General features: G+C 43.4%; 1 protein-coding gene across 3 annotated transcripts in view; it reads right to left on the bottom strand.

Annotated features, from left to right (window-relative positions):
- slc12a1 (solute carrier family 12 member 1) overlaps positions 1-18,805 on the bottom strand; it is a 163,576-nt gene that overhangs the window by 132,789 nt on the left and 11,982 nt on the right. For all 3 annotated transcript variants that reach the window (XM_063070928.1, XM_063070927.1, XM_063070925.1), the window contains exons 2-3: positions 17,105-17,230; positions 15,224-15,299 (exon numbers count right to left, since the gene is read on the bottom strand). In XM_063070928.1, coding sequence (XP_062926998.1) covers positions 15,224-15,299; positions 17,105-17,230 — 202 coding nt within the window. The remainder of the gene's footprint in view (positions 1-15,223; positions 15,300-17,104; positions 17,231-18,805) is intronic.

Here is an 18,805-nt window from a genome sequence, read left to right as displayed (position 1 = left end):
CACTAGCATTGTGCCATATGTTGTAGTGTGTGAAGGAAGAGAAGTGGGTGCAGTTACTATTACAAGGGAGAAGGTGCGCAAAAAGCTGAAAGACCTAAAGGTACATAAGTCACCCAGACCAGATGAATGACACCCTAGGGTTCTGAAAGAGATAGCTTTAGATATTGTGGTGGCATTAGCAATGATCTTTCAAAAATCATTGGACTCTGGCATGGTGCCAGAGGACTGAAAAATTGCAAACATCAATCCACTCTTTAAGAAAGGAGAAAGGCAGCAGAAAGGAAATTATCGGCCAGTTAGCCTGACCTCAGTGGTTGGGAAGATGTTCGAGTCAACTGTTAAGGATGAGGTGATGGAGTACTTGGTGACACAAGACAAGATAGTACAAAGTCAGCATAGTTTCCTTCAGGGAAAATCCTGCCTGACGAACCTGTTGGAATTCTTTGAGGAGATTACAAATAGGATAGATAAAGAGGATGTAGTGGAGGTTGTATATTTGGACTTTCAGAAGGCCTTTGACAAGGTGCCACACATGAGGCTGTTTTCCAAGTTAAGAGCCCGTGGTATTACAGGAAAGTTAGCAACATGGTTAGAGCATTAGCTGATTGGTAGGAGGCAGCGAGTGGGAATAAATGGATCCGGTTGGCTGCCAGTGACTACTGGTGTCCCGCAAGGGTTGGTGTTGGGACCACTTCTTTTTATGCTGTATATAAATGATTTAGATGATGGAACAGATGGCTTTGTTGCCAAGTTTTCAGATGATACGAAGATTGGTGGAGGGGCAGATAGTGTTAAGGAAACAGGTAGGATGTAGAAGGACTTAAGACAGATTAGGAGAATGGGCAAGAAAGTGGAAAATAAAATACAATGTTGGAAAATGCACAGTCATGCACCTTGGTAGTAGAAATAAATGTATGGACTATTTTCTAAATGGGCAGAAAATCCAAAAATCTGAGATACAAAGGGACTTGGGGGGTCCTTGTGCAAAACACCCTAAAGTTTATTGCAGCTTGAGTCAGTGGTGAGGAAGGCAAATGCCATGTTAGCATTTATTTCAAGAGGTCTAGAATACAAGAGCAAGGATGTGATGCTGAGGCTTTGTAAGGCACTGGTGAGGCCTCACCTTGAGTACTGTGAATAGTTTTGGGCCCCTCATCTTAGAAAAGATGGGCTGACATTGGAGAGGGTCCAGAGGAGGTTCACAAGGATAATCCCAGGAATGAAAGGGTAATCACATGAGGAATGTTTGATGGCTCTGGGTCTGTACTCACTGGAATTCAGAAGGATGGGTGGGGGGGGGGGAATCTCATTGAAACCTTTAGGACGTTGAAAGGCCTAGACAGGGTAGATTGGAAAGAATGTTTCCCATGGTGGAAGAGACTAGGACAAAAGGGCACAGCCTCAGGATGGAGGGGCGCCCTTTCAAAGCACAGAGATGCAGAGAAATTTTTATAGCCAAAAGGTGGTGAATTTGTGGAAGTTGTTGCCACATGCAGCCATGGAGACCAGATCGTTGGTTGTATTTAAGGCAGAGATTGATAGGTTCTTGATTGGACATGGCATCAAAGGTTACGAGGAGAAGGCCGGGAACTGGGGTCAAGGAGGAGAAAAAAGTATCAGCAATGATTGAACGGTGGAGCAGACTCGATGGGCCAGATGGCCTAATTCTGCTTCTATGTCTTAAGGTCTAAGTAGGAAAACTGTCAGTCATTCTTGCTTAAATGTCATGCCTCTCACAACGGCTCATCATCAAAATGCTTATATCAGGTTTTGAAAGGGAAGAGATGTCAGGTGCAACTTTTTAAGTGAATGTTCTCTGAAGTAAAACCATTTCACACAGTCAATCTCATTTGCAAATTAATTTGTGATAGTTAGAAATCTGCTCATGCCATTATTTATCTTATTAAGCATCTCAGCAGATGACGAAAGGGCATTTTAAAAAAGGAAAGGAAAACAAGCAAATGAATTACTTTGCTCGAACCTTAGCATTTATTTCATTTTTTCCTATTTTTCCTTTATACAAGAGAAAATACAAAACACGGTTTTATATATTTGAAATTGTAATTTGTTCTTCAATATGCAAGGCAAAAGATTTGACAAACTTCTATAGATATGTGGCAGACAGTATATTGACTGACTGCCTCACAGCCTAGTATTGAAATACCAATCCCCTTGAACAGAAAATCCTACAAGTAGTGGATACAGCCCAGTCCATCATGGCTAAGACCTCCCACCACTGGGCGCTACACAACACTGTCACAGGAAAGCAGCATCCATCATCAGGGACCTCCACCACACACATCATGCTCTCTTCTTGCTGCTACCATCAGGAAGATGGTACAGGAGCCTCAGAACTCTCATCAGCAGCTTCAGGAACAGTTATTACCCCTCAACCAAAGAGTATAACTTCACTTGCCGTATCACTGAAATTTCCCACAACTTATGGCTCACTTTCAGGGACTCTTCATCTCATGTTTGAAATTTATTCCTTATTTATTATTATTATTATTACTACTACTTCTTTCTTTTTGTATTTACAGCTTGCACAGTGGTTGAACGCCCAGTTGGTGCGATCTTTCATTTATTCTATTATGGATTTATTGAGTACGCCCACAAGAAAATGAAACTCAGGGTTGTATATGGCAACGTATGTACTTTGATAATAAATTCACTTTGTACTTTGAATTTTAAAAAGTACAATGGAATAGTTTATCACAATATTATTTAATTTTAAAACTAAAATAGCTTTATACTAAACTTATTTCAACAGGAGATATTTTGTCTCTATTTACTAAAGTATTAAGAGGATGGTAGGGTAAAGGAGCCATGGTTGAACATCTAATCAAGAAGAAAGAAGCATACTTAAGTTTTAGGAAACAAGGATTTGATAGGGCTCTCGCAAGTTATAAGGTAACCAGGGAGGACCTTAAGGGACATAGAGAAAGAAAGGGGTACAAGGCTTTGGTGAGTAGGGTTCTACACATATGGGAAGACTAGAATGAAGGTAGGACCGATCAGGGATAAAAGAGGAACATGCCTGGAGTTGGAAGAGGTAAGGGAGGTCCTTCTATGAATATTTCACTTCAGTATTTAACAGTGAGAGGGACCTGACAACTGTAAGTTGGTTGTAGAATAGACTGATGTGCTAGAAAGAGGATGTGCTGGAACTTTGAAAAAACACTAGACAACAGGGTGACCCGTTGGGGCACCCTTTGAGAGAAGGGTAGTGCAGTCTAATGTGACCAGAATGAACATTAAATTTTCCTGAATGCTATTGACATCGCTTTGCTTTGGATATTGAAGAAGAAAACCTCAGTTTATTAAAGAAGAACGACATGAAGCAAGGCAAATATAGCTCCTCTTCGTTTAACGAAGGACACTTTTGATGGCATCATTTCTGGTTGATCTGATACCCTTGTGCCTCTCGTTGTCATTCTGGAGACGTGCAGCCCTTTCACCTGCCATCTCTTCATCTCTTCTGCTGTTTATTCATTGTCTCTGATCCTGGAGATGTGCATTTCTCAGCTCCTTTGTCTCTTCGTCTCTCCTTCTACGCCAGTTGTTATCATTTTGGAGATGTGCATGCCTCTCCTCCTCTGTCTCTTCTTCTCTCATCCTTTTTGTCCTGACTCTTTGATCCTGGAGTCGTGTGGCCCTGGCCTCATCCAATTCTTGTTCTCTCCCTCTCCTTGCCGCTTCCCGACAACGTTTGGCATCATCTCTTGACCATAATGTCCCTCTTCTCTTTCCACACGGCATAATTAGGCTGACCATATTTTTTTAACCCTAATGCTGGATAGAAGATACAAAGCAGTAACCCCAAAGCCTCGAGGATGCTGATTATTCTTGATGATGTGGTTGGTGCTCTCCTAAATGGATATGATATAGTCACCGCTGTCCTTTGACTGCAGCAAAGGGTTTGATGGGTGTCTCGAATTACCATAAGATTTAATTATCTCTTATTGATGGGTCTCAGTTTGATCTGTCCCAATCCTGCATATGCTGATGGGGATTAGCAGAATGTGACCGCTCGAAATAGAGATGCCCTGCCTTTTTGCTCCGGTTGGTGTCACTGCTGTGAGCATTGAGAGTCGCTTCTGAGGCTGGCTGTGCGCATGCATCGTGGTGTCGCGTCGCGTCGCGTCGCGGTTTCCATCATGGCTGACATCGGCTCTCAGGTGAAAGCGGGGACTGTTGACTTTGGCGAGTGGGCGAGTGAGCAATTTTATACGAATATATAACCCTGAACTTTGCCTGCATTCTGTAAGTTAGCGCATTTTAAGTCAAGCAACACACATCAAAGCTGCTGATGAATGCAGCAGGCCAGGCAGCGACTCTAGGAAGAGGGACAGTCGAAATTTCGGGCCGAGACCCTTCATCAGGACTAACTGAAGGAAGGGCTAGTAAGAGATTTGAAAGTGGGAGGGGGAGGGGGAGATCCACAATGATAGGAGAAGACAGGAGGGGAAGTGATGGAGCCAACAGCTGGACAGGTGATTGGCAAAAGGGATATGAGAGGATCATGGGACAGGAGGCCCAGGGAGAAGGAAAAGGAGGAGGGGGGGAAAACCAGGAGGATGGGCAATGGGTATAGACAGAGGGAGAAAAAGAGAGAAAGAATGTGTGTATATAAATAACAGATGGGGTAACTTCTCTAACCTCTGCTAATGCCCCACCTCCCCCTTGTACCCCATCCATTATTTATTTATATACACACATTCTTTCTCACTTTCTTTTTTCTCCTCTGACTATACCCCTTGCCCATCCTCCTGGTTCCCCCCCACCCCGGGCCTCCTGTCCCACGATCCTCTCATATCCCCTTTGCCAATCACCTGTCCAGCTCTTGGCTCCATCCCTCCCCCTCCTGTCTTCTCCTATCATTTTGGATCTCCCCCTCCCCCTCTCAAATCCCTTACTAACTCTTCCTTCAGTTAGTCCTGACGAAGGGTCTCGGCCTGAAATGTCAACTGTACCTCTTCCTAGAGATGCTGCCTGGTCTGCTGTGTTCACCAGCAACTCTGATGTGTGTTGCTTGAATTTTCAGCATCTGCAGAATTCCTCGTGTTTGCATTTTAAGTCAATTTAGCCAAAAATAGTGCCGCTGTAATGTACCGTTTGTGCTAATTGGAGGTCACAAACAAACAGAGCATCAGTGTTTTAGTAGTATATAGATTATCATAGCCAAGTCCTATGGGCTGGATGGGATATACCCCAGCTTGCTATGGGAAGAGAGAGAAGAGATTGCTGCACCTTTGGCAATGATCTTTGCATTCTCACTGGCCACAGAAGTAGTACCAGAAAATTGGAGAGTGATAAATATTATTCCTTTGTTCAAGAAAGGAAGTAGGGATAACTCTTGGAATTATAACCAGTGAGTTTTACCTCAGTGGTGGGCAAATTATTGAAGAAGTTTCTTAGAGACAAGATTTATGAATATTTGGAGAAGCATTGTCAAGTTGTATTTCTTTTTGTTCTTTGAACATGTGCACTTCCCCACTTGAAAAGGATTGAATGCGTCTACCCGAAGGTTTTTAAGTGGATTCCACTCAATGACCAAACAACTTTTCCTTTTTCTTCCTTTTACTTTTCGCAAGTGCGGCAGTTTGATAGTTCCATCAACCATTTGCCATTAGGCATTAGTCACTAGTCTTTAGACACTAGTCATTAGTCATAAGTTATCAGTTATTAGACATTTAGGTGAAAAACTGGCTACCTCTGCGGACTTTGTAGATGGATTCTGACCTGCACCTCTCCGCTCCCTAATAGGACCGTTATGTTTTCAAACCGGGCAACCCTTCCCGAAGGTTCCCGAGCTCTTCTTAAACTTCATGCCATTTCCCAGAAGCGCCTGCGCGCGATGATCCCCGTGACATGAAGCTAGTGCTCATAATTACCCAAAATGCAGTGACAGCAGTGCTCTTTTCCATGAAAAAGTCTCTGAAGTTATTTAAAGTTCAGCATCTTATCGCAGATTTCAACGCTGCTCCCGGACTGCTGCTGTGATGCTGCCGGGTCCTCCCGATGTTCCGGGCAGAAGCAGCACTCAGGCAGCAGGTTCCATCTGGTCTATCAATGGATTCTTACTATTACTTTTAAATTTTATTTTTTTTTTGCCTCTAGATCCCAATACTTTCTAGAAACTCTAGTTTGACTTGACAAGCATAGCTCTGATTAAGGATAGTCAGCATAGCTTTGTGAGGGGCAGGTCATGCTTTACGAGCCTGATTAAATTCCAAGGATACAACAAAGCATATTGATGAAGGTAGAGCAGTTGGATGTGGTATTTAAGAAGGTTCCACACTGTAGGCTCATTCAGAAAGTCAGGTTGCATGGGATCTAGTGAAACTTGGCTATGTGGATACAGAATTGGCTTCCCCAGAAAAGCAGGGTGTGGTTGTAGATGGGGTGTATTCAACCTGAAGGTGGTGACCAGTGACCATGGGCATCTATTCTGAGACCTCTGCTCTATGATTTTTATAAATTACTTGGATGAAGTGGAAGGATGGTTTAGTAAAGTTAGTAGTTTGTAGATGACAGGAAGGTTGATGGAATGGTTGTGTAGCAGGTGGTTGTAGTTTATAACGGGACATAAGCAATATGCAGAGCTGGACACATAAAAGGCAGATGGAGTTCTATCTGGAAAAGTGTGAAATAGTACACTTCAGAAGATCAACCGAAGGCGAACTACAAGATTAATGGCAGGATTCTTAGCAATGCGGAGAAACAGAGGAATCTTGGGGTCCAAATCCATGGATACCTCAAAGTCACTGTAGAAGAGGAGCATTCTGCTCCCTCCAGATGAACCGGACCTGGTGGCATCGAGATTCATCGTCACCGAGGAGGATGTTAGAAGGGCCTTCCTGAAGATAAATCCAAAGAAGGCGACAGGCCCAGATGGCATCCCAGAACGGGTTCTCCGGGCCTGTGCAAGCGAGTTAGCTGGAGTGTTTGCTGACATCTTCAACTGCTCCTTGCTTCAGTCTAAGATCCCCTCGTGTTTTAAGAAGGCAACGATAATCCCAGTGCTGAAGAAGAGCAAGGTGGCATGCCTGAATGACTATCGACCCGTGGCTCTGTCATCAATTGCTATGAAGTGCTTCGAGAGATTGGTTTTGGCACACATCAACCACAGCCTACCGGTCAACCTTCACGCTTTGCAATTCGCTTACCGGAGCAACAGGTCAATGCCAGATGCCATCTCTCTGGCCCTACACTCCTCCTTAGAACACTTGGAGGATAAAGACACATACGCAAGGCTCCTTTTCATTGACTACAGCTCTGCCTTTAATACCATCATTCCAAATAAACAGATTCCTAAGCTCCAGAACCTGGGCCTTAGCACTCAGATCTGCAGCTGGATTTTCAACTTCCTCACAGACAGGACCCAGGCTGTAAAAATAGGGGACAAGCTCTCCTCTACAATCACTCTGAGCACCGGAGCCCCACAAGGCTGTGTACTCAGCCCCCTGCTGTACTCACTGTACACCCATGATTGTAAAGCCAAGTTTCCATTAAACTCAATATATAAGTTTGCTGATGACACAACAATTGTAGGCTGTATCTCGGGTAATGATGAGTTTGAGTACAGAGAGGAAATTAAGAACCTGGTGGCATGGTGCGAAGACAATAACCTATTCCTCAATGTCAGCAAGACGAAAGAATTGGTTGTTGACTTCAGAAGGAGTAGCGGACCGCACGACCCAATTTACATTGGTGGTGCGCAAGTGGAACAGGTCGAAAGCTTTAAGTTCTTCGGGGTCAATATCACAAATGACCTGACTTGGCTCAACCAAGCAGAGTTCACAGCCAAGAAGGCCCACTAGCGCCTTTACTTCCTGAGAAAACTAAAGAAATTTGGCCTATCCCCTAAAACCCTCACTAATTTTTATAGATGCACCATAGAAAGCATTCTTCTAGGGTGCGTCACAACCTGGTATGGAAGTTGTCCTGTCCAAGACCGAAAGAAGCTGCAGAAGATCGTGAACACGGCGCAGCACATCACACAAACCAATCTTCCGTCCGTGGACTCACTTTACACCGCATGCTGTCGGAGCAGTGCTGCCAGGATAATCAAGGACACGACCCACCCAGCCAACAGACTTTTCGTCTCTCTTCCCTCCGGGAGAAGGTTCAGGAGCTTGAAGACTCGTACGGCCATTTTTGGGAACAGCTTCTTTCCAACTGTGATAAGACTGCTGAACGGATCCTGACCCAGATCTGGGCCGTACTCTCCAAATATCCCGATCTGCCTCTCGGTTTTTTTTGCGCTACCTTACTTCCCATTTTTCTATTTTCTATTTATGATTTATAATTTAAATTTTTAATATTTACTAATTTTAACTTTTTAATATCTTTAATTTTTAATATTTGTAATCCAGGGAATGTGAAGCGCAGAATCAAATATCGCTGTGATGATTGTATGTTCTAGTACCAATTGTTTGGTGACAATGAAGTATAAAGTGTAAAGTAAGTTGATAAGGTGGTTAAGAAGGTGTATGATGTGTTAGCCTTTGTTAGTCAGGGGACTGAGTTCAAGCGCCAAAAGGTAATGTTGCAACTCTATAAAACTCTTGTTTAAAGGACACAGAGTATTGTGTTCAGTTCTGGTCATCTCATTATAGGAAGGGTGTGGAAGCTTTGGAGAGGGTGCAGAGGAGATTTACCAGGATGCTGCCTGGATTAGAGAGCTGTCTTATGAGGATAGCTTGAGTGAGCTAGGGCTTTTCTCTCTAGAGCAAAGGATAATGAGAGGTGACTTGATAAAGGTGTACAAAATGATAAGAGGCATAGATTGAGTAGATAGTCTGAGACTTTTTACTCCAGGGATGAAATCACTAATACAAGGGACATAATTTTGAGGTGACTAACGGAAAGTACATAAGACCATAAGACCACAAGACAAAGGAGCAGAAGGAGGCCATTCGGCCCATCGAGTCTGCTCCACCATATTATCATGAGCTGATCCATTTTATCCTATTTAGTCCCACTGCCCCGCCTTCTCACCATAACCTTTGATGCCCTGGCTACTCAGATACCTATCAATCTCTGCCTTAAATACACCCAATGACTTGGCCTCCACTGCTGCCCGTGGCAACAAATTCCATAGATTCACCACCCTCTGACTAAAAAAATTTCTTCGCATTTCTGTTCTGAAAGGGCGCCCTTCAATCCTGAAGTCATGCCCTCTCGTACTAGACTCCCCCATCATGGGAAACAACTTTGCCACATCCACTCTGTCCATGCCTTTTAACATTCGAAATGTTTCTATGAGGTCTCCCCTCATTCTTCTAAACTCCAAGGAATACAGTCCAAGAGCGGACAAATGTTCCTCATATGTTAACCCTCTCATTCCCGGAAGTATTCTAGTGAATCTTCTCTGTACCCTCTCCAACGTCAGCACATCCTTTCTTAAATGAGGAGACCAAAACTGCCCACAGTACTCCAAGTGAGGTCTCACCAGCACCTTATAGAGCCTCAACATCACATCCCTGCTCCTATACTCTATTCCTCTAGAAATGAATGCCAACATTGCATTCGCCTTCTTCACTACTGACTCAACCTGGAGGTTAACTTTAAGGGAATCCTGTACAAGGACTCCCAAGTCCCGTTGCATCTCAGAACTTTGAATTCTTTCCCCATTTAAATAATAGTCTGCCCATTTATTTTTTCTGCCAAAGTGCATAACCATACATTTTCTAACATTGTACTTCATTTGCCACTTCTCTGCCCATTCTTCCAATCTATCCAAGTCTCTCTGCAGACTCTCCGTTTCCTCAGCACTACCGGCCCCTCCACCTATCTTTGTATCGTCAGCAAACTTAGCCACAAAGCCATCTATTCCATAATCCAAATCGTTGATGTACAATGTAAAAAGAAGTGGCCCCAACACTGATCCCTGTGGAAAACCACTGGTAACCAGCAGCCAACCAGAATAGGATCCCTTTATTCCCACTCTGTTTCCTGCCAATCAGCCAACGCTCTATCCACGTATGTAACTTTCCTGTAATTCCACTGGCTCTTATCTTGTTAAGTAGCCTCATGTGTGACACCTTGTTAAAGGCCTTCTGAAAATCCAAATATACAACATCCACTACATCTCCCTTGTCTAGCCTACTGCTAATTTCCTCAAAAAATTGTAATAGGTTTGTCAGGCAGGATTTTCCTTTAAGGAACCCATGCTGAGTTCTGCCCATCTTGTCATATGCCTCCAGGTACTCTGTAACCTCATCCTTGACAATTGACTCCAACAACTTCCCAACCACCGATGTCAAGCTAACAGGTCTATAATTTCCTTTTTGCTTCCTTGCCCCCTTCTTAAATAGCGGAGTGACATTTGCAATCTTCCAGTCTTCCGGATCATGCCAGAATCTATCGACTTTTGAAAGATCATCGCTAATGCCTCCGCAATCTCTACAGCTACTTCCTTCAGAACACGAGGGTGCATTCCATCTGGTCCAGGAGATTTATCGACCCTTAGCCTATTCAGCTTCCTGAGTACTTTCTCTGTCATAATTGTGACTGCGCACACTTCTCTTCCCTGCCACCTTTGAGTTTCCAGTATCCTGCTGTCTTCCTCAGTGAAGACTGATGCAAAATACTTGTTCAGTTCCTCTGCCATCTCCTCATCTCCCATTACAATTTCTCCAGTATCATTTTCTATCGGTCCTATATCTACTCTCACCTGTCTTTTACTCTTTATATACTTGAAAAAGCTTTCAGTATCCTCTTTGATATTATTTGCTAGTTTCCTTTCATAGTTAATCTTTTCTCTCTTAATGACCTTCTTGGTTTCCTTTTGTAAGGTTTTAAAAACTTCCCAATCCTCTGTCTTCCCACTAATTTGTGCTTCCTTGTATGCCCTCTCCTTTGCTTTAACTTTGGCTTTGACTTCTCCTGTCAACCACGGTTGCATCCTTTTTCCACTCAAAAATTTCTTTTTTTGGAATATACCTGTCTTGCACATTCCTCATTTCTTGCATAAACTCCAGCCACTGCTGCTCTGCCGTCTTTCCCGCCAGTGTCTCTTTCCAGTCAACTTTGGCCAGTTCCTCTCTCATGCCACTGTAATTTCCTTTACTCCACTGAAACACCGACACATCAGATTTCGGCTTCTCTTTTTCTAATTTCACAGTGAACTCAATCATGTTATGATCACTGTCTCCTAAGGGTTCCTTCACCTCAATCTCTCCAATCACCTCCGGTTCATTACACAATACCCAATCCAGTACAGCCGATCCCCTAGTGGGCTCAACAACCTGTTCTAAAAAGCCATCTCACAGACATTCCACAAATTCTCTCTTGAGATCCAGTGCCGACCTGATTTTTCCAATCTACTCGCATGTTAAAATCCCCCACAATTATCATAACACTGCCCTTCTGACAAGCCTTTTCTATTTCCAGTTGTAATTTGTAGTCCACATCCCTGCAGCTGTTTGGAGGCCTACAAATAACTGCCATCAGGGTCCTTTTACCCCTGCTATTCCTTAGCTCAACCCATAAAGATTCTGCACCTTCCAATCCTATATCACCTCTTTCTAATGATTTAATATCATTTCTTACCAATAAAGCCACACCTCCCCCTCTGCCTACCTTCCTATCCTTCCGATACACCGTGTATCCTTGGACGTTCAGCTCCCAGAGACATGCATCCTTTAGTCAGGTCTCAGTGATGGCCACAATATCATACCTGCCAATCTGTAGCTGTACAACAAGATCATCCACCTTATTCCTTATGCTGCGTGCATTTAAGTATAACACCTTAAGACCAGTATTTGATACTTTTTGCTTTGGTTTCACTGCAACTTTATTGCACTGCAACTCATCCCAATGGCTACACATTTGCCCCATCACCTGCCTGTCTTTCCTGACATCTTTACTGCTCACTACCTTAGATTTATTTCTGTTTTCCCCTTCCTCCGCTCTATCATTCCGGTTCCCATCCCCCTGCCAAATTAGTTTAAACCCTCCCTAACAGCTCTATTAAACTTTTCCGCCAGGATATTGGTCCCCTTCGGGTTCAGGTGTAACCTGTCCTTTTTGAACAGGTCATACTTTCCCCAGAAGAGATCCCAATTATCCAAGAATCTGAAGCCCTGCCCCCTACACTAGTCTCTCAGCCACACATTCATCTGCCTGATCCGACTACTCTTGCCCTCGCTAGCACATGGCACAGGTAGCAATCCCGAGATTACTACCCTGGAGGTCCTGCTTCTCAGCTTCCTTCCTAACTCCTGGAAATCTCTCTTCAGGACCTCCTCCTTTGTCCTATCTATGTCATTGGTACCAACATGTACCAAGACAACTGGCTGCTCACCCTCCCCCTTTAGAATATTCAGGACCCGATCCGAGACATCCCGTACCCTGGCACCTGGGAGGCAACACACCATGCGGGTATCTCTGTCAGGCTCACAGAATCTCCCGTCTGTTCCCCTGACTATGGAATCCCCCACGACTACCGCATTTCTCTTCTCCCTCCTTCTCTCCTGCACAACAGTGCCAGGCTCAGTGCCAGAGACCCAGTCACCGTGAGCAGCCCATCAGGTCATCCCCCTCAACAGCATCCAGAACAAGATATTTATTGCTGAGGGGGGACAGCCACAGGGGTGCTCTCCACTATCCGGGCATTTCCCTTCCCTCCGTTGACAGTGACCCAGTGTTCTGACTCCTGTAGCCTAGGGATGACTACTGACTCCTGTAGCTCCTGTCTATCACCTCTTCACTTTCCCTGATAAGCACTAGGTCATCAAGCTGCAGCTGCAGATCCCTAACACGGTCTCTGAGGAGCTGCAACTCGGTGCACCTGGCGCAGATGTGGCCATCAGGGAGGCTGGAAGTCTCCCAGGATTCCCACATCTGACACCTTGAACAAAGCACTAACCCTGCAGGCATGCTATCTAATTCTACACGAATGAAACAGGAAAAATAAGTCTACTCACCCACTTACCTCGCCAAACAGACAAACTTTTTAAACCGTTAGCTGTGACAGCCCTGCTGTTCCTGTCTGTCCGGGCCGATTCGCGAAGGGGGGGGGGGAGAGAAAAAAGAGTTGGCGCTTCGCTCCTGCCTCTTCCCGTTTATCGCCGAAGCCCGTTGAAGCCAAAGCCCTACACTCTGCTACCGCTCACTCCACTGCCCGCTGTATAGGGTGGTCGCCTTTTTAAACTCTCCGCGCGGTCCTGCTGACGTCACGCGCCTGCACAGTCTCGCCCTTCTTGCACTCGAACAAGTTTTAAAAAAAAAAACTGCCTTCCTTCACAATTCAGCTCCCACGACGCTCTGTAGTCCCGATCCAAAGGAGTGCCGTTGGTAGCAACCTGCCTTTTTAAACTCTCCGCATACAGAAGGTATGACTGAGGCAAGTTTTTTTTTTGTTTTTTTTTATATAAAAACATGAAGAGTGCTCAGTGCATAGAATGCCCTGCCAGAGGTGGTGGTAGACACACACACACACACACACACACTAGGGGCATTGAGGAAACTCCTAAATATGCACATGGATGATAGAAGTACTGTATACAGGGCTATGTAAGAGAGAAAGGCTAGATTGATCTTAGAGTAGGTTAAAAGGTCAGCACAACATCATGGGTTGAAGGGTCTGTACTGTGGTATAATGTTCTATGTTCTAAATCTAACAGGGTAACTGATATCCCAATCACTGCAAAGGTGATTTAACTTTAAAGAGGGTATTAATGGACATGGTTGGATACCTCACTTCATCAAGAAAATTATGCTTTACCGAAGTCACTATTGTTGCAAACCCAATGGTTTGCAAACCTTGTAATAAAATGGTACCTTTACTCAACAAAGGTGGTAGGGATAAGCCAGATAACTACAGACTGGTGACTCCAATGTCAATGGTAGGGAAAAAGTTCTCAGAGAAAGGATTAATCGGCACTTACAACAGAATTAGTCAGCATAGGGGTGATGTCTGATCGATCTGAGGGATGACCAAGTGTTTTGATTTGAACAGTATGGCTGATGTAGTCCACAATGAGTTCAGCAAAGCCTTTGTGGGAGATTAATCCATAAAGTAGGAGCCCATGGAATCCAAAGTAATTTAACAAATTAGATAGGAAAGTGACTTGTTGATAGGACACTGCAGATGAAGGTTACTTATGTGGCCAGTGATGTAATGCAGAAATCAGTGCTGGAACTCCTACTGTTCATTGCATACATTAACAAGTTATGTGAATGTAGAAGGTACATCTGGGAAGTTCAGACATGAAATACTGATTGGTTGCCAAGATGGCCACAGCCATGGCAGATAGAATTTATTCTTGAAAAATGTGATGTGATAGATGTTGCATGGAGTAATAAAACTAGAAAATGCACAACAAATGTCAGATCCTAGGAAGATAAAACAGACCTACCTGTACATCCAAGAATCCCTGGCAACATGGGTACATATGATTGTGAAAACAAACAGGCCATTCAGCCCATCAGGCCAATCATCACTCACTTATATGGATCCCATTTTATTCTCCCTTTACGTTCCCCAGACCCTACCTTTATATACATGTGTGTAATTTACAGTTACCAATTAACATAGTATCATAGTTGTGTGAAGAATCCAGGCAAATATACTGGGAGAAATTGCAAGCTCCATACAGAGCATATACAATACTGTATATCTGAATGAGATATACAAAGTTATGAGGGGAATAAATAAGGTAGATAATGAGAAAGTGTTTGTGCTTACCTGAGGGGTCTTTGACCAGAAATCAACTATAAAGTAAAAATGTAGAAGATTTAAAGAATTTTTTTCACCTAAAGAGCATTTGTAATCTAGATCCCTTTGCCTGAGGATTGGTATAGACAGAGTTTCAACGTTTAGTATTTAGATGAGGTCTTGTAACTAGGCATAGAAGACTATGGGCAAAGTGCTGCAAAATGGGATAAATACAGATGGATACTTCATGGCTGGTAAACTCATTGGGATGAAGAGCCCATTTCTATGCTATTGCTCTAAGCTGCGATACATCAACTGCAAAAAAATTACAGTCACTCTAAAGCAGGGGTTCCCAACCTTTACGTCATGGACCCCTGCTATTAACTGAGGGGTCCATGGACCCCAGGTTGGGAACCCCTGCATTAAAGACAACTTCTGGTGTAAAGAGAATTCACATACATTTTGTTTTCCAATTGCATGATATATAAAGTAGTGGCAAATATCACTGATCCTGAAACTTAATGGCACCAATTTATAACAAAAATGCAAACATACCTATTCCAGCCTGACCAACTATCCATGACAATCGAATAAAAAGCATCACTCCCCATATATTTAACATGCATCGTACCTACAATACAAGACATTAATTAACTACAATTCTTAAGTGATAGTCATAGATATGAATCTGAAGAGAAAATTGAAACAGCTGCAATTTTGGTTAATGGAACTTCTTACATGTCATTAATTTTTTGAAAAAATTCAAATCACATCCATTAGGAGTTTGGTTATTTGCACCCATCATATTTAAAAATACAAAACAAGCCTATATTTTCCCCAGTAGTATTTTTTATCCTGTTTCTTAACCTCCTGTTAAGACAGATGAAAAAAAGTTACATCAGCAAGTTGATACTAATATTTTGCAAAAAAACAAATCACATCCAACCTTCATGAGGCATCTCCATACCTCATCATGGCAATGGAGATTCATCCATTTCCTGGACTACTGCTCTCATGCTCCCAACCTTCTACCAAACAGCACAGAGGCAGAATTCTCTTGCTCGTCATCCTTCACCCTACCAGCCTTCTCACATTGAAATGTGATGTCACTACCAGTCACATTTTCCCCTCCCACTCATTTCTGATTTCTGCAAACACTCTATTTCTCCCAAGTACGCTCACTCCTACTCTCCCACCCCTCTCCTTTTCATGGCATTTTCACCTGCAATCATACGAGGTACAATATTCATTTCTACACTTCCTCCCTCACCCCTTCCAGAGACCCAAAATAGTACAAGCCAAACAAAGTTTCAGATGCATATTCTCCAATCTCATTTATTGCATTCGCTATGGCCTGTTCTACATCAGCAAGACTAAGCATTAACTAGGTGAACATTCTTTTTTAACTCCTCTGCACTTACTGCAACGACCATCCTGACTTCCCACTTGCGTACAATTTCCATGCCCTTCCTAAACCCATATCGGCCCTCAGCCTTCTCCACTGCCATGCTGAGGCTAAACAAGCCAGAACAATAGCACCTCATTTTCTACCTGGATAATCTATAACCTAAAGGTACGAATACTGCATTTTTCAACCTCACATGACCCACACTCCCAATGCTTTTTCTTTTTGCTTCTCCCCCAACAGTCTCATTCCCCTTCTTGCTGGTTTAATCTGAACACTCTACAGCTTCTGTTTTCCTATCCCACTCCCCAAAATGTTTCTTCCCATCATCCCTCCCTCCTTCCGTACCTGCCAGATTCCAGCACTTGCAGCATCTTGTGTTTCCACTTATCACCTTCCAGCCTCTGTCTCACACTGCACCCTCCCCTCAACTGGCTCCATCTTTCCTGATTCTTTCCTTGTCTGTCTCTACCTATCTCTCACCAACCACTGACTCCACTCCTCCACATCCTAGCTCTGTCTATCATTTCCTTCTCAACTCTATATACTAACCACCTACCCTCTACACTACAGCCCTGATGCAGGTCTCAACCTGAAATGATGAATTATAATTTGCCTTCACAAATGTTGTTTGACCCATTGAGTTCCTCCAGCAGTTGTTCTTTGCTCCAAATGCAGTGGAAAAGTTATTCAAGAAAGTGATACTGGATGTAATAATCCAATTATCATTTTTTCTACCTGAAAAGCAACTCCTGTCAGCCATTATAGCTTTCAGTATATTGCATTTTATGTTTATGATCTTGGCTCATTCAGTTTTATATGAATACATTGGAAAGAATGCGTCCTGGAGCCTACACATCTTCCCAAGAAGACATCACTCATTTCCATTTAAAAAATTTTTACACTTCACAGCCAAATTATAAATTCTACATAATCATCCACATTTTTTAAAAATGCAAACTCAGTTAAACCTTTCATTGTTATACGTCAATAAAAATATGCATGTTGTAACTTTAGCTGGAGTTCCTTACCAGCACACCTTTGATCCATCCAAACCTCACTAATTCATTTTCTGGAGGCTTTCTTCCTGCTTCATCACTTACTCCACCATCACCATTGGCAATACCTTCCACTGTACCAGGAACTGACACAATATCCTACAAACAGTTTAGAAAAAGTAACAATGATAATAATTAATAAAGAGCATTTATGCAGAGCTTGAGATCATGGGAACAGTTCCTTGTAAAGAGTAGTACCAGATTATTAAAGCAAGTGGAGCTTGTCAGGGCTTTCTGCAGAGCTTGAGATCATTTGGGTTATTAGGCACTTGGCAAGGACCAATAAAAATAAGTTATGTTTAAGCAGAGCAGCCATTATTGGAGTGGGACAGACTTAGAATGGGAACTGAGGCATTGGCTCAAGAGGCTTCAGTGAAACGAGGCTGAGGCTAGGTTAAAGTTTCTGTCAAGTTTCATTTTTTCTTTATTGGTACCCAACTAGAGTAACGAGAATGCATCCTAAGTCATTGGTGTGCTCTTCATGCAAGATATAGGAGATCTGAGATACCACCTGTCTCTCTGATTGCTACATCTTGTAGCCCCCCCCCCCCCGGACAGCCTCAGGGTCGCTTAGCTCGCTGTCATCTAAGGAAACAGCCCTCAGCCCCGCCAAACTTGGTAATAAAGTTTGTGTGGATGCTGTGTGATGTACCCCACCCCGCCAAATAACAGACAATACACCAGATATGATTAAATGAATTACAGTTTACAGATATTACTGGAACTATATAATTAATAGAGATAAAATATAAAAGGAAGATAAAAGGTGCCACACTTATCAAAGTTTAATCTCTTCGTGCACAAACAGCTGGAGCTTGGGACCTTCCTTCTGCACCCTGCGATCCCCTCAGACCACCTCAACCTGCTGCCTGGGACCAACAACGGTGGTCGACCAGACGCTCCACATGAGTCCATCTCCTTCTCCTCTCCTTGCTGAACATCCTGGACCTCGGACTCCTGCTCGGGGTCCGACCCCATTAGCCAACTCACAGCACCTTGTCCATCCTCCCTCTCTCTGGCGCCTTCTGCCCCAAAACCCGCGCATCACAATAACTTACAGACACATTAGAAAGAATAACATCTATCCCAATTGGTTTGTTCTCCCTCTTATCACTAATCTAACCCAAACAAACAGCTAGCACAAGAACTTTCTCAGCATTTAACATAACAAAGAAGCCATCTCAAGTATAACATAACAAAGAAGCCATTTTAATTAGACTACACAGTAACATCTGCAAAAAGTGCATGTGGGTGCAGCTCCTTATAGACTTTTAGGAAACTGAAACTGGATGACCTATGACTTATTCAGAGAACGAGGTGGTGATAGAAAGGAGCTACAGGAGGTAATCACAGCTAAGTTGCAGGAGACAGGTAGTGTCAGGAAAGGGAAGGAAGAGGTAGATAGTGCAGAGTATGCCTGTGGACATTCCCCTCAACAAGCATACTGCTAGAATGGGAGGGGTGACCTCATTGAAACCTATCAAATAGTGAAAGGCCTTGATAGAGTGGATGTGGAGAGTATGTTTCTTAAGGTGGGAGAGTCTAAGACCGGAAGGCACAGCCTCAGAATAGAGGGACGTCCTTTTAGAATGGAGATGATGAGGAATTTCTTTAGCCAGAGTGGTGAATCTGTGGAATTCTTTGCCACAGGCAGCTGAAGAGGCCAAGATTTTA

Source organism: Mobula hypostoma, chromosome 18 (assembly GCF_963921235.1).
Source record: "Mobula hypostoma chromosome 18, sMobHyp1.1, whole genome shotgun sequence".
Lineage (NCBI taxonomy): Eukaryota > Metazoa > Chordata > Chondrichthyes > Myliobatiformes > Myliobatidae > Mobula > Mobula hypostoma.
The sequence above is the reverse complement of the archived record's forward strand: the minus strand, read 5'-3'. Positions and strand labels throughout refer to the sequence as shown.